At 41.3% G+C, this 17,024-nt stretch overlaps 2 protein-coding genes across 4 annotated transcripts; both read left to right on the forward strand.

Moving 5' to 3' along the window:
• Positions 1-189: 189 nt before the first annotated feature.
• LOC113016133 (kelch-like protein 41b) lies at positions 190-9,944 on the forward strand. The gene is made up of 6 exons (XM_026158707.1): positions 190-1,594; positions 2,498-2,655; positions 3,030-3,137; positions 6,010-6,195; positions 9,294-9,440; positions 9,543-9,944. Exons 1-6 carry the CDS (start codon positions 482-484, stop codon positions 9,652-9,654), a joined length of 1,824 nt encoding a protein of 607 aa, XP_026014492.1. The 5' UTR covers positions 190-481; the 3' UTR covers positions 9,655-9,944.
• Positions 9,945-11,298: 1,354 nt separating this feature from the next.
• LOC113016135 (2-oxoglutarate receptor 1) lies at positions 11,299-15,921 on the forward strand. Of its 3 annotated transcripts, XM_026158711.1 has the most exons (3): positions 11,299-12,101; positions 13,000-13,971; positions 14,094-15,921. In XM_026158711.1, the coding sequence occupies exons 2-3, from the start codon at positions 13,009-13,011 to the stop codon at positions 14,325-14,327; spliced, it is 1,197 nt and encodes a 398-aa protein (XP_026014496.1). In that variant the 5' UTR covers positions 11,299-12,101; positions 13,000-13,008; the 3' UTR covers positions 14,328-15,921. The 3 variants fall into 3 exon arrangements, with proteins under 3 accessions (XP_026014496.1, XP_026014495.1, XP_026014497.1); XM_026158710.1 differs by having other exon boundaries at positions 11,299-13,971; XM_026158712.1 differs by having other exon boundaries at positions 11,299-14,158.
• Positions 15,922-17,024: the final 1,103 nt, after the last annotated feature.

The raw sequence follows: 17,024 nt of genomic DNA on the forward strand, positions 1-17,024 counted from the left end.
TGCAAAAAAACTCAATGAGCCAGTGAACAATATGTCCAACTTTAAGAGGGTGCACTTATTTTGAATATGACAGCGATTGCTGTAAATGTCTCTTAAGACTCCAGCTTAAGGAAAGCTATTTGTAGGATGTGACCACATTGTCTCCACTGTTACCTACCCTGTGACACTCTGGGAGCTGAATCATGGTGGCATATCCCCAGCCAGTTGCTTCTTTCAGTCTATGGCAGCAGCTGCTCAACCCTGGCCTGTGGTGCACTGTGATTTGGCCCAGTTAAATTCCATAGAAGCTGAACCATTCAGGGGGCCAGAGGGAACTATATTTAGAGTGGGACAGGATTAAATTGCAGGGTCTTCACACAGGGAACCTTTTCTTTGCTCTGCCTTTTCCAGCCAGCACTGACTGCCAAGAGGACCTGTGGCCACTGTCTCTTTCCTCTCTCCACCAACTCCTTTGTTCTCCTACTGTTTACCTCCTGACACCATGGACCCCAACGCCATCAAGGAGGAGCTGCGCCTGTTTCAGAGCACCCTGCTCCAGGACGGCCTGAAAGAGCTTTTGAATGAGAACAAGTTTGTGGACTGTCACCTGAAGGTAGGCGATCGTAGCTTTCCCTGCCATCGGCTGATCATGGCTGCCTGCAGCCCTTACTTCAGGGAAATTTTCTTTACTGAAGATGGGAAGGAGGTGGAGAACACCAAAGAGGTGGTCCTTGAGGATGTTAACCCTTCCATCCTGGACATGATTATTCAGTACCTCTACTCAGCTGAAATTGATCTCACCGATGACAACGTTCAGGATATAATTGCTGTGGCAAACAGGTTCCAGATCCCTTCTGTCTTCACAGTGTGTGTCAACTACCTTCAGAAGAAGCTGTCCTTGGGTAACTGCTTGGCCATCTTTAGGATGGGCCTGGTGCTCAGCTGTCCCAGGCTGGCCATCGCAGCACGCAACTACATTGCTGACCGCTTTGAACTCCTTTATAAGGAAGAGGAATTCCTAAAACTCGCAGCCCATGAACTGTTTGCCATTATTGGTGGAGACTCGTTGAATGTTGAGAGAGAGGAACTGGTTTTCGAAGCCGTCATGGCCTGGGTCCGCCATGACAGGGAGAAACGCCTCAAGGTCCTGAAGGATGCTTTCAACTGTATCCGATTCCGCCTCCTGCCTGAGAAATATTTCAAAGAGAGAGTGGAGACTGAAGAGATTATCAAAGCTGACCCAGAGCTTCAGAAGATGATTCAGGTCATCAGGGATGCTTTCAAGGGCAAACTGCCAGAGAAACCCAAGAAGAATGAGGGAGAGGAGGGGGCCAGCAAGGAAGGAGGTGAAGAGGAGGACAGTCCATTCCCTGGATTCCTGAATGATAATCGCAGACAAGGCATGTATGCTCGTGACTTCATCCTGATGATCAATGACACGGCAGCAGTGGGATATGACGTCAGTGAGAACGAGTGCTTCCTGGCAGCCATGTCCGAGCAGGTGCCACGTAACCACGTTAGCCTGGTGACAAAGAAGAACCAGCTATACATCATTGGAGGACTCTTTGTCGACGAGGAAAACAAGGATGTTCCTCTGCAATGTTATGCATATTTGGTGAGGAGGTTCTCTTTTCATTTGACATTATCTTTTCTCTGTAGTAGGCGATCTCCTATTTGGTAAGGAAAAATGTATATTTCCTGACTGGTCATGAGTCGTTGCAGGAGGTCGCTGGCTGCTGCTGGGTGAAATCACTCAAAAAGACGGTATTGCACCAAAGCTAGCTAATTACTAAGTGGTAGAGAAACTTGAAAAAATGTCACATGAACCAGAAACTGAGGATATTCCTTATTTGAAGTAAAATGTGTTCCTCATCCTGAAACTAAGACACTTTGAAAACAGCAAACAGTCTCATTTTTTGCAAGAAGCAAGAAGCTTAAAGGCAGGGAAAAAGTCCGTTTTTTTATATTAAATGTTTATATCAACAGTACAGAAATACAGTATAAATCTGATTCAGTATCACTGGGTTATATTGTGTTACATAGTTAGCTTTAGATGTTATGGTGGTTGTGAAACTTTTAAAAGTTAAATGATAGCTGGTCTAGCACTAGTTTTCAAGTGTAGTGGATAAAAGAAGCAGTAGTATTAGTTAAAATCCCACAAGATGGTTTAGGTTATTTTAATTCCTTATTCAAACTATAAATAAACTAGAAGGAAAATATAAGTGAAAGTTATTTTTTTAGCATGTGATAACAAAAAGGCTGCAACATAGTTCTATCTGAATTCTCTTTCCAATAAAAGATGAATTACATTATCCATCAGGTCTAAGCAATATACACAATTAAGAATGTGATAGAGGCCTTGAACTTACTTTATCTTACAGCATAATCAATATGCGGATATCATGGAGCATAACAAGCAGATTCATGAGGTGAAAAAGACAAAGAGCTAATGGGTGCTAAAAGTATGCTTTCTCCACTCTTGTGAGTTATAGTTTTGTTTTTTTTTCCTCCTCCACAGTTGGATCCGTTCAGCTCAGACTGGATCGCGCTGCCCCCAATGCCTTCTCCAAGATGTCTCTTTAACATCGGAGAGAGCGAGAACCTGCTGTTTGCTGTGGCTGGAAAAGACCTCCAGTCCAATGAATCATTGGATAGTGTGATGTGCTATGATACTGAGTCAGTGGTATTTCTTTGTTTTGATCCCTACTTCCCCCATTTCTCATTAAACATCTCACATTTGATCATTTTTAGGTGATAATTAACCAAGTAGATTTAATTGCATTTCTTTGTTTTAACTAAGGATTTTCTGGTATTGAATTTAATTAATTAATTATGGTAAATCTGAAGTTGTTGATCGGCTCTGGCTGTTTTTATTTTTATTATTATTATTTTTTTCATTCTTGCATTCATTTGTGGGCCATTTAAGTTATTGACATTACTCATATATATAACTTTTTTTTTTAAATCCCAAAGAAATTAGAAGCAATGAATTCAAGGGAAGAGAATAACACTTAATGAGTTCAGTTGCTTACAATTGTCACATTCTTCAGGAAGATGAGGTGGAGCGAGACCAAAAAGCTTCCCCTGAAGATCCACGGCCATGCAGTTGTCTCCCACAAAGGGCTGGTCTATAGCATTGGAGGAAAGACGGATGACAAGTGAGTAAACGTGTCACAATACGGCTGTGTGCAGGCAAGAGTAGGACCCAAACGCAAACTCACAGAGTCAAAAGGTAAACTCAAAAAACACAGCTTTATTGCTGGCGTGGAGTGGGACACGAAAAACAATACAAAATAAACTAAACTGGGAAAACTAAAGCACAAGGAGCCACAGGGAAAAAATCACACCGCTATGAGGGAGGACGCAACACTGACAAAGAGAAACATGGGGCTTAAATACACTGAGGGATTAACGAGGGGGAATGAGCCACAGGAGGAGAGCACAGCTGAGATTAATTAAGCAGGACGAGGCAAGGGAAGCAAAACTAGAAACATTAACATAGAACAGACTGTGAAAGTAAAACAGGAAACACACTGACGGAACTCAAGACATGTGAACTTAACAGACTGGGGGAGACAGAACATAGGGATCTGAAACATGGAACAGAAAGGCACAGTAGATCAACATGAACATAACAACGCCACAGGGGAAGAGTAAAACTGAACACGATGAACACAGAAACACCAGACCTCTTCACAATAAAACAGGAAACATAATGAGACGTAGACATGACAACCCAAACTTCACAATGTAAGACACAGACATGAAACACATGAAGAGCAGGGGAGATTTACCATAGTTGGAAACACGAGGGGGAAATAATAAGAACTAGAAACACTTAAGCATGATAACAAATGAACTTAGGAACCTGAAGGGCTTACATAAACTAAAACATCAAAATGAACTAAAACTCAAAACACTGGGTCATAAGACCCAGGATCGTGACAAAAGGACCTTCTGTATGTTTGTATGTTTCTTGTTCTTATACTTTAGAGTGGAAACTTTAATCTGAATGCTCACTGCAAAGAATTCCGACCCAACACACCATTCGGTTTGAGCTTTTTATCAAGCACACAGTAATACTTTTCCGCTCGGCACACATGGCAGCCAACTTCCAGTCAGCTGCACACCCCTCCCCCTCTGGTCTCCAACATCACTGAAAAAGGGAAATCCTTGACATCAATGACATCCACCTGTCCCTCCAACCTCCCTGGCACCACCCCTCCCCTGTAGCTGGGCCAGGGATCACACCTCCACCACACTCACTGATTATCCTATAGTCTTAGGGTAAAGATTAGTATGGGTTTTGTATTCTGTCGTGATATTTAAGACAAGGGTGTTTATTGTGAGAATCAGAATCAGGAGACTTTATTTATCCCCAAGGAGCAATTAACAAACAACAGAGGAGCATAACGTTGAAGATAAGGACAATAAGAACGGGCAATAAGAGTGAAATAATAAATACACAGAATATACAATATATACGGTTTTGAAATTAAAGTGACTGAAAGGTGAATAAATAACTGTAAGTGACTAAAAATTAATAAAGTGTCGGTAGTATAAGAAGAGTGTAGTTTATGTTTATCGGTGTGGGAAATGGTCTTACCGGCTGGAGTTAAAAAGCAGAGTGGCTTTGGGGACAAAGGTGGCTCTCCTCCTCTCAGTCCTGCAGGAAATGCAGTGGAGGCGTCGCCCAGAGGGGAGCCATTGAAATGTTGGGTGAAGAATGTGAGATGGGTGTCCCCACAGAGATAGCTGAATAAATGTGAGTGTGTAATCTAATATATGCTGCAATCATGGAAAATACCAGCCCTGTGCATCTCTTGTTACAGCCAGCATATGCTATTTTTCCTCTCTCTCTATGCCTGCGATAGAAGCCAGAGTTGGGAAGGGACACACTTTTTACAACAAAATGAACCTTAGGCTTTAAAACTGTAATAAGACATGCAGTCAGCTCTTGAGTTCAGCTGTCAGTAAAACAGGCTGCTAATTATCAAATGTAAACAGGTGTGCTCGACCTGGCTTAATATAGCTGGGACTATCACCAGAAGGTCTCAACCAAGAGGAAAATAAGAGCAAGAGGTAAGGGTAAATGGCACTTTTCTACAGCATACTACAGTAGCCCATTCACTCCAGCACTTTTCTCTACACCCAACAGCTTGTCGTAACTAAAGTTACAGTTTTAAGTTACAACTTTAAACTTTAAATTCAGATCTTTAAAAGAAGATCGGTTAGTTTTGTAACCACATAAGAATACTTTTTGGTCTAGCTGCTCCGTTTGCCCATTTAACAACATTTAACTGTTTCCAAAACGGACACAGCAAATGTTTAATTATGAGGAAAATGGAATCACTGTTCAGACTTTCAGTCTTTGGATTAAGTAACAATGAATGTCAACCTAACATTGACTGCAATTAGTAAAGGTTTGTGAACCTTTACTAATTTTGTCCCTATGTCTTTAAGCGCTCCTTCTCAGGACACCTTTGTTTGTTATATAGATTACGTTTACTAACTTGCTTTTTGTGTCATTTCTCTTTTCTTTTCTTGTAGAACTGTTTTTAGTCCATTTACTCACTCCTGTTCTGCTCTTTATCCACATGAAGCTTTTCTTTCTTCAAATGTGTTCCTGTTGATTGGTGTTTAGAGGCTGTGCCCTTTCAAATAGAGAAATCATGATTTTTTTTAATGAAGGCTTCATGTTGAAACACACTGTGAGTCCATTAGTCCAATTAGTAAAAATAATAATAATAATGAAGACATGAGGATACATTTTTATAATCAATCATTTAAACATTGGCTTTAAGATTAAATTTCTTTGTCGGTAAACAAACATGTATCTTTCCTTATTTAAAAGCAATTGATTTAAATTATCATCATTTTAATTTTAGAGCTTTAATTATAGATGCTTAAAGCACCCATTAATTGCATCTATTTGTGTAGGTGACATCACCAAATCAACACCAAAAATGAACAAAAAAGTTTGACAGCTTTTGATGCTGAAAGTCCCACATCTTTCCTTCATCTTCACAGCAAAGCCCTTAACAAGATGTTTGTGTATAACCACAAACAGTCAGAGTGGAGGGAGCAGGCCGCCATGAAGACACCCAGAGCCATGTTTGGAGCAGTTGTCCACAATGGCAAGATCATAGTGGTTGGTGGAGTCAACGAGGAAGGCCTCACTGCCTCGTGTGAAGCCTATGACTTTGCAACGAACAAGTATGAATATGTTTGCAACTTTCCTGTTAAATGAGAACACTCACTGGTCACTTTATTAGGTACACCTATTCAGCAGTTTGTTAATGCATATATCTAATGAGCCAATCGCATGGCAGCAACTCAGTGCATCATGTAGGCCTGGTCAAGGAAGTCTGCTCAAGCTCAAACTGAGCATCGGAATGGGTAAGAAGGGTCATTTAAGGGAGCAAGTCATGGTCTAAGGGTTTTAGAAACGACTGAAGTTTTCCCACACTATCATCTCTAGGGTTTCCCGGGAATGTTCTGAAAAAGTATCCAGTAAGCAGCAGCCCTCTTGTTCATGTTAGAGGTCAGAGATAGACAGACTGCTCAAGTCACCAGTCCCAAGGTCTTACTCCAGTGGACAGGGCTGGACTGGGACAAAAAAATCAGCCCTGGCATTTTTGGTCCAGGCGGCCAACCATCATTTTCTTCTTCTTATTATTTTTTTTAAGAATATGTATATCTGTCAGGCATACACATATTATGCATTTTTTATGTTTTTGTTTGATTATAGATATTGAAACAGGTTCTCATCAGGTACAGTTGTTTTTGGGTTATTTCTTAGTTGCTACATTTTAGATATAAGCAGTGGCTCATGATGAAAGTAGCCATTTGCTCCTTTCCTAATTACACTCAACAAAAATATAAACGCAACACTTTTGTTACTGCTCCCATTCCCCATGGGATGGACGTAGAGACCTAAAATTCATTCCAGATACACAATATAACCATCCCTCCCAAACAGTGGTCACAAATCAGTCCAAATGTGTGGTAGTGGGCACATCTGCTATATTGAGATAATCCATCCCACCTCACAGGTGTGCCACATCAGGATGCTGATCTGACATTATGAGTAGTGCACAGGTGTACCTCAGACTGCCCACAACAAAAGGCCACCCTGGAATGTGCAGTTTTTTGCGCTATTGGAGGTCTGGGGACCCAGAACCGGTCAGTATCTGGTGTGACCACCATTTGCCTCATGCAGTTCAACACATCGTCGCATGGAGTCTATCAGATTGTCAATTGTGGCCTGTGGAATGTTGGTCCACTCCACTTCAATGGCTGTGCGAGGTTGTTGGATATTCGTGGGAACTGGTACACGCTGTCGTATACGCCGGTCAAGCACATCCCGAACATGCTCAATGGGTGACATGTCCGGTGAGTATGCTGGCCATGCAAGAACTGGGACATTCTCAGCTGCCGTCTGCCCTGAACAATGTGAACCATGATTCATCCGTGAAGCGCACACCTCTCCAACGTGCCAGACGCCATCGAATGTGAGCATTTGCCCACACAAGTCTGTTACGGCGACGAGCTGGAGTCAGGTCAAGACCCCGATGAGGACGACGGGCATCCAGTTGAGCGTCCCTGAGACGGTTTCTGACAGTTTGTGCAGAAATTGTTTGGTTGTGCAAACCAATTGTTCCAGCAGCTGTCTGGGTGGCTGGTCTCAGACGATCTTGGAGGTGAACCTGCTGGATGTGGAGGTCCTGGGCTGGTGTGGTTACACGAGGTCTGCGATTGTGAGGCCGGTTGGATGTGCTGCCATATTCTCGGAAACGCCTGTGGAGACGGCTTATGGTTGAGAAATGAACATTCAATGCACGGGCGACAGATCTGGTTGACATTCCTGCTGTCAGCATGCCAATTGCACGCTCCCTCATTGCTTGTGGCATCTGTGGCATTTTGCTGTGAGACAAAACTGCACATTCCAGGGTGGCCTTTTGTTGTGGGCAGTCTGAGGTACACCTGTGCACTACTCATGATGTCAGATCAGCATCCTGATGTGGCACACCTGTGAGGTGGGATGGATTATCTCAATATAGCAGATGTGCCCACTACCACACATTTGGACTGATTTGTGACCACTGTTTGGGAGGGATGGTTATATTGTGTATCTGGAATGAATTTTAGGTCTCTACGTCCATCCCATGGGGAATGGGAGCAGTAACAAAGGTGTTGCATTTATATTTTTGTTGAGTGTATGTCCCTCCATCTATCTTCTTATCATGTGAGTTTCATCTTCCTCCATCTCTTACTCACTTCTACACAGCTGGTTCAGCAGCAGCCTCCTGTAACTGTGAGGTCTGGTTACTAGTTGCTGTTCACGGTGCAGCAGCGCCAACAACAAATATGTTGTTAATTTGACCCATTTTGCTGCATCTATTTTTAAGTTTCTTTTTATTATTTTCTCTTAGCTTTTCAGCTCCACCTTTTACTCACTTCTTCTACACTAAACTTCTTCCACAAGCTGCACCAGTGAATAGAGAAGGGAGGAGAGGGGAGGGGAGGGGCTGATCGCATTTAAGAGATTTAATTGGGCAATACAGTGTCAGTAATAAAAATGAACCAATGGGCCCCCATCAGTGCTTGCACGGCAGCGGCCTTTCAATCCATTGGCCCAAAATGCCAGATGACCAGTCCAGCTTTGCCAGTAGAGCACCTTTGGGATGTGGTAGAACAGGATGTTTTATTACATGTCACATTTAAAATCATCCCACATCCCCCAAGATGGTTAGAACAATCACAGCGCTCACTGGTTCTTCATGCTCATTGAGTCAAACCTTTCTCTAATAATTTTAGCTAGCTGGCTTCTCAGTGCGATTTATCTGCCCTAGCTAGTGCAGCATCTGGATAGGATTAAAAGGAGCCTCAATACTAATAAAACATAGATTTATCTTAGTGTGGTTTATTTATTTGCAGCAGGAACCTCTATCAGGTTGATTTAGATTTGCTTTAGCGATGTAGTTGCTATAACTAACTGGAGCCTATTGGCTCAGATTAACAGTATTTAAGCTAGCTAGTTTAAACTCTGACATTAAAATTTCTGCAATTAAGTGCAAAATATAAATACATTTAAGTTACAGGACTGGTTAATTTACTTGTTTATAACCAACAGAATTTTTTCGTTTAAAAAAAAATGTTGCACTCATTTGGCTTTGATAAACTACAGTTCAGTTATCTGCCAAAAGAAAAGAGAAATACTGAAACTGGAAAAAATGACTGCGGTACAAACTACAACAACAGGGATAGCTTAGACTTATTTCCTACCTTCTCCTAATGTTGTGTCTCCTCAGGTGGGAGCCCTTCACAGAGTTTCCTCAGGAGAGAAGCTCTGTCAACCTAGTAAGCAATGGTGGCTCGCTTTACGCTGTGGGTGGCTTTGCTATGGTTCAGATGGAGAACAAGGAGGTGACTCCCACAGAGGTCACTGATGTCTGGCAGTAAGTCTTATTAAGTTGAGGGACCCAGATTTACAGGCTTTTATTTTTTATATTGCTACTTTGCTCGTTTGGGAAAAATGACCCAATTCTCGCTCTTGTTAGGTATGAGGAAGACAAGAAGCAGTGGAGCGGCATGCTGAGGGAGATGCGCTATGCTGCTGGATCCTCCTGTGTTTCTATGCGCCTCAATGCTGCAAAGATGCCTAAACTGTAGACAGAAGCAGTTTCTTTTTCTTACACATCCCCACCATCAACACCTTCTGTCACCCTCTCCTCCTTAGGCGAGCTACCCCCTGGCCTCCTAATCCTCTCTACTCAGATTTCTGTGCGTCGAGTTGATCTTTGACATTCATTTTTTTCTGAACTAAGATGATTTTTATCTCTACAATAAAACACTTGCTTCTGGACTGCGCCATCCCGACAGTGAATAGGAATCACAATTTAGAGTGATTTCTATTCACTTTTCTAGCTTCCCTTTTGTAAAATAAACATTTGTAAACGTCAGCTTCTTTTACTGCTTTTAAGTGCGTGCGTGAGGGACATTACAGAGAACATCAGCATGTCCAGGGCAGCCAAGGGAAAAAAGACATATATTTGTAGATGCAGATGTGTTATGCTTTGAGGTAATGTCAGGTGTAGACTTGACACTCAGCGTAATAACCTTTAAACACAGGACAAATATTAAGCATGACTGCGGTCAACACTGCATGCTCTAGCGATAGCAGCAGTCAAACATAATGTGAGAATTGTAGGCGTATTTTTGCAGCTTACCCCGACAATGAGTGAAATATATTCACACTGAAAAATAACAGCGTGCATGTTTTTATGTTTACATTATAAAGACTGACACAAAAGGAAGAGGAAATTGCACAAGGTTTAAATCAATATTTCAGTGTGGTCTGTAGCTGATGACTACATGAGGTGGGAAGATGTGTTAAGGCGGCTGCAATCATTAATGCTTGAAGTGAATCATTAACAAAGACAAGCAACCTATTTATAAGTACCGAACTACAACGCTATGAAAAAGTACCCCCCTCCCACTACCTGATTTCTCTCCTTTTTTTAATTTTTGCTTGTTTTTCAGACTTACATGTTTGAGATCACACACACAACCTGAGTAAATGCAAAATCCAGTTTTTAAATAGACATTTTATTTATTAAAAAGAAAACAGGTAGCCAGACCTACCTAATCATATGTGAAAAAGTAATTGCTGGTTTGGTACTACCTTTAGCAACGAAAACTGCACCCAAGTATTTGTAATGACTGCCAATGAGTCTTTCACGTTGCTGTAGAGGAATTTTGGCCCATTCCTTTATCCACAATTGTTTTAATTCAACCACATTGGAGGGTTTTCATGCATTATCAGCCTATTTAAGATCATGCCAAAGTACCTTAAATGGATCTGACCCTGAATTTGACTAGGCCACTCTGAACGCTTAAATTTAGTTCCTTTTTTGAGCCATTCAGAGGTTGTCTTACTACTGCATAACACAAGTGTGATTGAGCTTCTGGGTATGAATTGAAGGCCAGACATTCTCCTTCAGGATTTTCTAGTGAAGTAGAGTCCATGAATTTTATAAGTGGAAAAAAATGGATGGATGGACAGATGGAACGTGTCCAGGTCCTGTCGTGAGGCAGAGAAGAAGCTGCATAGGTCAAATGCACTTGGTTTTAAATCTTGTCTATTTCTAGCAGCACTTGTGAGCTCTTTGAGATGACTAGGAACAAAATGCTTTAATTGCCTCAGGATAGAAGTGCAGAAAACTCAGCCGTTGTGCTTTTGGAAATTGTCCTTATTCACACTTTGCTGCTCCTTTCTCCTGTTTTTATCCTCAGGTAAGTAGTGGTAGCAACATCAGGAAGAAGGAACACAAGAAGCCAAGTAGTCAAAAAAATAAAAACACATGTTAGAAAAGTAAAATAGTCTCAGAACCACTGTAAAATATAATATTCGTTTTTTGCTGGACATTACATTTGCTGGACAGAACTAATTATATTACTAGTTACTGATATCTGACTTCTAGAAAATGCTGCATTTTACTGTGAGCAGCAGTTTGTTGATTACAGATGTGCACAACTGAAGCACAGTTCACAACATATAAGTTTTAGTGTGACACTTTTGATTGAAACTTACGGTCGAATTTGTAGAAAGTTAAAGTAAAATGGTAACACACTATTATAATTAAGTGTTCATTCCCTGCTTCTAAACCTTCTTGTTCCTTTAATCAGAAACCGTGTGCTAAATTTAGCTCGGTAGTGCCATGCTGAGGTATTCACATGCTCGTTTCAAGAAATAATAAAGACCTCATTAGGAAGTCTTGAGTTCATTCTTGTAAATGAACACTGGACTGTTTCCTGTGTTGCTAGATCCCCGACATTCCATTCCCTCACCTCACCACCTGAAACCTAAGCTACATAGACAAATTGACCCTTGAGCTTTGTCAGCTTAAGCGTGATACCAGGAAGTATGCACTTCACATAGCTGAAGCTGAAGCACACAACACAGGACTTCAAGTAAAAATATTCTGGACTTTCCCACTTGTGGTGTGTAACAGTGAAAGGAAAGAATAAAAGAGGGTGTGACTGTGGGATGGAAGTGAAAATAGAGACGAGATGCTAAAGGACTGAAGTGCATACTGGTGAGGATACTGGCAGTAGAAGTGAGTAAAAAACCTTTTATATAATCGAATGTTACCTTTATGCTGAGATGTAACACTGAAATCATAATTTACAGTTTGTAGTTTTTTGCAAAATGTAATCATTTTAATGAGTGCAAGTTCCTGCCTCATGAAAACCAAGTGTTTATGATGTGTAAGTGACACCTCACACATCCCCTGACATCCATAATGAGAACAGATCGTACTGACAGCATTACAGGATGCCATAGGCACTGTCATATACTGAGAGGCTTTCAGAAATCAGACTGTTGAAAAAGAATGATTTTGCTTGCTTCTTTCCCACCGAGTTTCCCTGATTGTTTGTTTCTTTGCTTGTCCTGCTCTCGCCTTCCTTCCATGAGCAGTAATTGCTGCCTGCTGTGATCTGACAGCTGGGGGGAAATGAAATGATTTGCGTGTTGCCTATTGTATTGCTCAGAAAACATATATGTCATGAATACAGTACACAAGAATAGAGGTGTTGTTAAAGAAAAGGCATTTGTTCAATGCGTGCCAATTATATTTAATATATTAATATTTCTGTTTGTTTTTATGTTAAGGCCTGCACTACTCATGTTGTGTTCATTCCCATGTTTCTCACGGTGTGATTTCCAAATTTTAGTGATCAGAAATAGCAGCTATACCAAAAACATCACTAACATTAAATGTGAATATTTGAAGTCTGTTTGAAAACTCTAACCAGCCCTTCTTGTAATATTAATAATTTTGAATAATTAAAAATTAATTAATTTATAGGATTGCTAATTTTGCTACATTGTGTCTCCCCAATTCCTTTTAAATTGCTTCAGTTACATTTTCATAAATGCAGGGGACATTCTATTTTGAGGGGTTTTTTTTAGTTTTCAGTGTGGTTATTAAAATCATTTCTCATTCTCAATAGGACTGAACTATGGCCATCAACCATTCCAACAATTCCAACTGTACCGATTTGGATGAACTGATGAAACACTACTACCTGCCTGTGGCTTATAGTCTCATCTTCATTGTGGGCTTGGTTGGAAATGTAACATCTATCAGCATTTACTTGACAAAGCTGCGTCCCTGGAAGAGCAGCAGCATCATCTTGGTCAACCTGGCGGTGACCGATCTTCTCTACGTCCTCAGCCTGCCGTTCCTGGTCTACTACTACAGCAGATGGGATAAGTGGTCTCTCTGCGGATTCATGTGCCGTGTCGTGCGCGTTGGGTTTCATTTGAACCTTTATGGGAGCATCCTCTTTCTAACATGTCTGGCAGTTTTTCGTTATGTAGTGGTGATTAAACCACTGAGTGCAGCACAGGTACAGCAGAAGCGCTGGGGTATAATTGCCTGCTCAGCTGTTTGGATCATCTCTGCCGCTGAAATAACACCCATGTTGAGCATGATATCAGTGAATGATAACAAGAAGTGCATAGACTTTGCAAGTACTGAACCCGTCGCTACTGTGCGGTTGTACGGCTGGCTACTTACTGCGTTTGGATTTCTACTTCCCCTTGTGGTGGTGTTTATGTGTTACACTGGGATAGTAAAACAGCTGGCAAACGGACCACGCACAACAAGTTTCTGTCGGATGCGAGCACGGCGTGTGACTGTACTGATCCTGGTGGTGTTTGTTGTATGTTTTATGCCATATCACGTCCTGCGTGTGTTGCGGATAGAATCAAGATATCATAACGTGACTTGTCCGGCAGAGAACATCGTGCATGCAGCGTATATCATCTCCCGGCCTCTGGCTGGATTTAACACATTTTTCAACCTGGTGCTCTACACTCTTTCAGGTGATACATTTAGGAGGGCCTTTCTCAACGCTTTCCACTGGGAACGCTGCCTGACCAAAACAAGGTCACTGGTCCACCTGGCCGTCATTAGCAAGGCAAGCAGGGACAAGTCTGCTACATGACTGACAACACCTAACTTTCTTTCTTCAGTAGCTCTGTGACTCATACTGTAGACATGCTGTAATAATATGCACTCATTGTGTCGTCTTTACCGTAGGTTCGTCTTGGGAAACTTTGCAGCAACCCAGAAGTGAAAATAATAAAGACTCAATGTATTAATGACTCAATAGTTAAGACCTTTGTCTACAGTTTTTCTTTCTCTGACTGGAAGTCCCCTGAGCATATTTACCTGACTTACAATGGATTCCTTTGTTTGAAGCCCCAAAAATATTTACTGTGTAGCTATGGACCTTGGAAGAGAGTTTGTATTTCTAAACTCTTTTGTTTGTGATTCAGATTTCCTAACAGAATGCCTGAGCCTCTGACATGCTAATTTTATTCAGATTCTTTCAGCTAGTAAGACAACCCCCTATGAGCAATCAGGTTGAAAAATAAAGCCACAAGATACAATGAGGGCAGCTTCTAGGACAGAACATTGAGATACTAGGAGACTTGCTCACATTGTTTTCCATTTGTGTCTATTTTTAGATTTCATAAGGCAAGCACTGCCTGCTTTGCTCTCCCCAACGAGATGCCACAGTGGTGCCTGAATATAGAGAACTGCTAGATCTCACCTTAAAGTTTCAGAGTATATCAAAAATTGATGGGCAACGTGATAGATAGATATGTGAAACTTTTACAGGCATTATTGCTGTTACAGCTATTTTATACATTTTAAAACATCTACTATAACAACACGCTAAAATTCAAAAAGGAGTTGTAGCTAGCTGAGTCATTTTAGCCTATCATTGTCTGGTTAAATAATCTTAAAATATTATGCTGTCAAACGTATCATATTGCATTAAGCATATTTTATTTTATTGAGTTACACCTCTACTGGAATGCTGAATCTGATTTTTTCCCTATAAGCACCAAAGGCTTTGGCTCATTTGACTAAATTTGATAAAGGAACAAACCTATTTAAAGTTGGATGGATTACCATTTTGTTAAACCTGCTTCACAACATGCTACTTTGTTATTTAAAGCACATTAAAAGACAGCAATCTTTATATCCAAATCTGGTGAAAGTAACAGGAAATATAAATTTCATGTACTGTGCTTGATGTGGCTGTTGAAGGTCTCAGTATGAATAGTGTGAGCAATAATGCTTTTTGACAAGATAAGCAACATTTAAATAAAACAATAACCAAAATAAATAAATGTATTCAGTGTGTGAACTTTTTCTAACAGGAGTCATCAAATATAATTTAGAATCAGCAAATTGACTAGTTTTAATTCACCTCCACCATCTATCTCTAGCACTTTTTTCTTTGAGGTTTCTCTTTGCGTCACATTGGAAATGGTCAGAAACGTTTTAATTGCTGGCCCTAAAAACACTGCATTAGTCATCCTGCTTTGTTGCATTTCCCCAACAGTGCTATAAAATGATTATATAGCCCGACAACACCTCCTCCAGTCATGATCTGTGCTAAGTGCTCACATATCCCAGAGTCTTTCAGAGTTCTCCGTGCAGATGCGTTCACCTTTCCCATGTGCTAGCAAGACAGGCTGTGCAATTTTCTCATTTCTCAAGCCTAGATGCTCTAAGAGCAAGAGCCAAGGACTTGGGACCTTCAAAGAGGCCGATATTACTAAGTCAAACCAAAGCACAAAATTTGTGAGAACACACAAACAATCACCCAGAAGTCCTGGAACAAAGTCATACTGTCAACCCAAAGACATCCTCAACAGAAGCTTTTATATCATTTGTCTATTGCTGCTTCTTCCTGGATACAGCGTATTGTTCTGCTGTTGTTCCCTTTCCTGATTTATATCTGAGATTACATTTACAAAGAAAGCCTAAAATTCGTGATATTATTTGTTGTAAATGTTAAGGAAGCCATCAGTCCTCTGGTTTTGTACGAGGGGGGAAAAAATCCTGCATCACTAACATGTTTTTTGTTTTGTTTTGCTCTCATACAAGCTGTGCAAGTAGAATTGAAGCTACAGCTGGGAATAAAGAGGCTATTTTTGTCTATGGCATTTCCTTTTCTGCCTCCTGACTGATCTTCTCCTCATCCTCATTTGCCTTCTCATAGACAAAACACCTGCATGGAGCAGTCTCCCACATAGTAGACAGGTCTGGCCCAGATCTAGGATCAACCTGGCACTGTTTGCTGACTTCTGGAACGATAAGACGTATGTCATCCAGATATGGACCAGGCCTGGCATAGATGGCGCTGTCTATGTCATGGCATGCCATATCTGTCTTGATTGTGGTTTGGGTTATGTGGCCCAGGCTCATAGAAAACAGGTCTTCCCTGCAACCGGCATCAAGCTGGCACCTCTGACTGACTGATGTTATGGCGGGGTGTAAGTCAACCAGATGTGGGCCAGGTCTGGCAATGATGGCACTATTTATGTTCCTATTTTAGTTAGAAAACCCAAATGCCATGTTGCAATACTATACTGCTATGGTAGCCAACATTTCAAATGCAGGTTTGACAGGTTTGTGAGGGTACACTTTATCCAAAACCTAGTGACGGTTTACTCATCTTTGCCAGTGGGTGGCTGTAGCTCAGGTCACCTACTGATCGGAGGGTTAGTGGTTAGACCCCTGGCTCCTCCAGTCTGCATGTCAAGAGTGTGAATGTGTATGAATGTAGTTAGGAAGCACTCAGTTTAGAGAAAGTGTGTGATTGGGTGAATGTGGCATGTTGTATAGAGCACTTTGAGTAATATGGGAGAGTAGAAAAGCGTTATCTAAGAATCAGTCCATTCACTGTCTGAACAGAGTTTCGTCATGTTACTTTTGCACTATTATGTTCCGGCACATGTTGTTATTACATGGCTTGATTAAGTTACACATTAGGCTGACATCTGGGGTCAGAGCTGAAACTGTTCTGGGCCAGCACAGGGTCAGCAGTGTGTCTGCAACTGACCCGTGGCTGCACACAATTTACATATTGCCCACATACCACAAAGAATGACGGCCCTTTGGTATCCCAGATCTGGCTTTGCCAGAGGTAATCCACACATGGGCCAGCAC

Source organism: Astatotilapia calliptera, chromosome 23, assembly GCF_900246225.1.
Source record: "Astatotilapia calliptera chromosome 23, fAstCal1.2, whole genome shotgun sequence".
NCBI lineage: Eukaryota > Metazoa > Chordata > Actinopteri > Cichliformes > Cichlidae > Astatotilapia > Astatotilapia calliptera.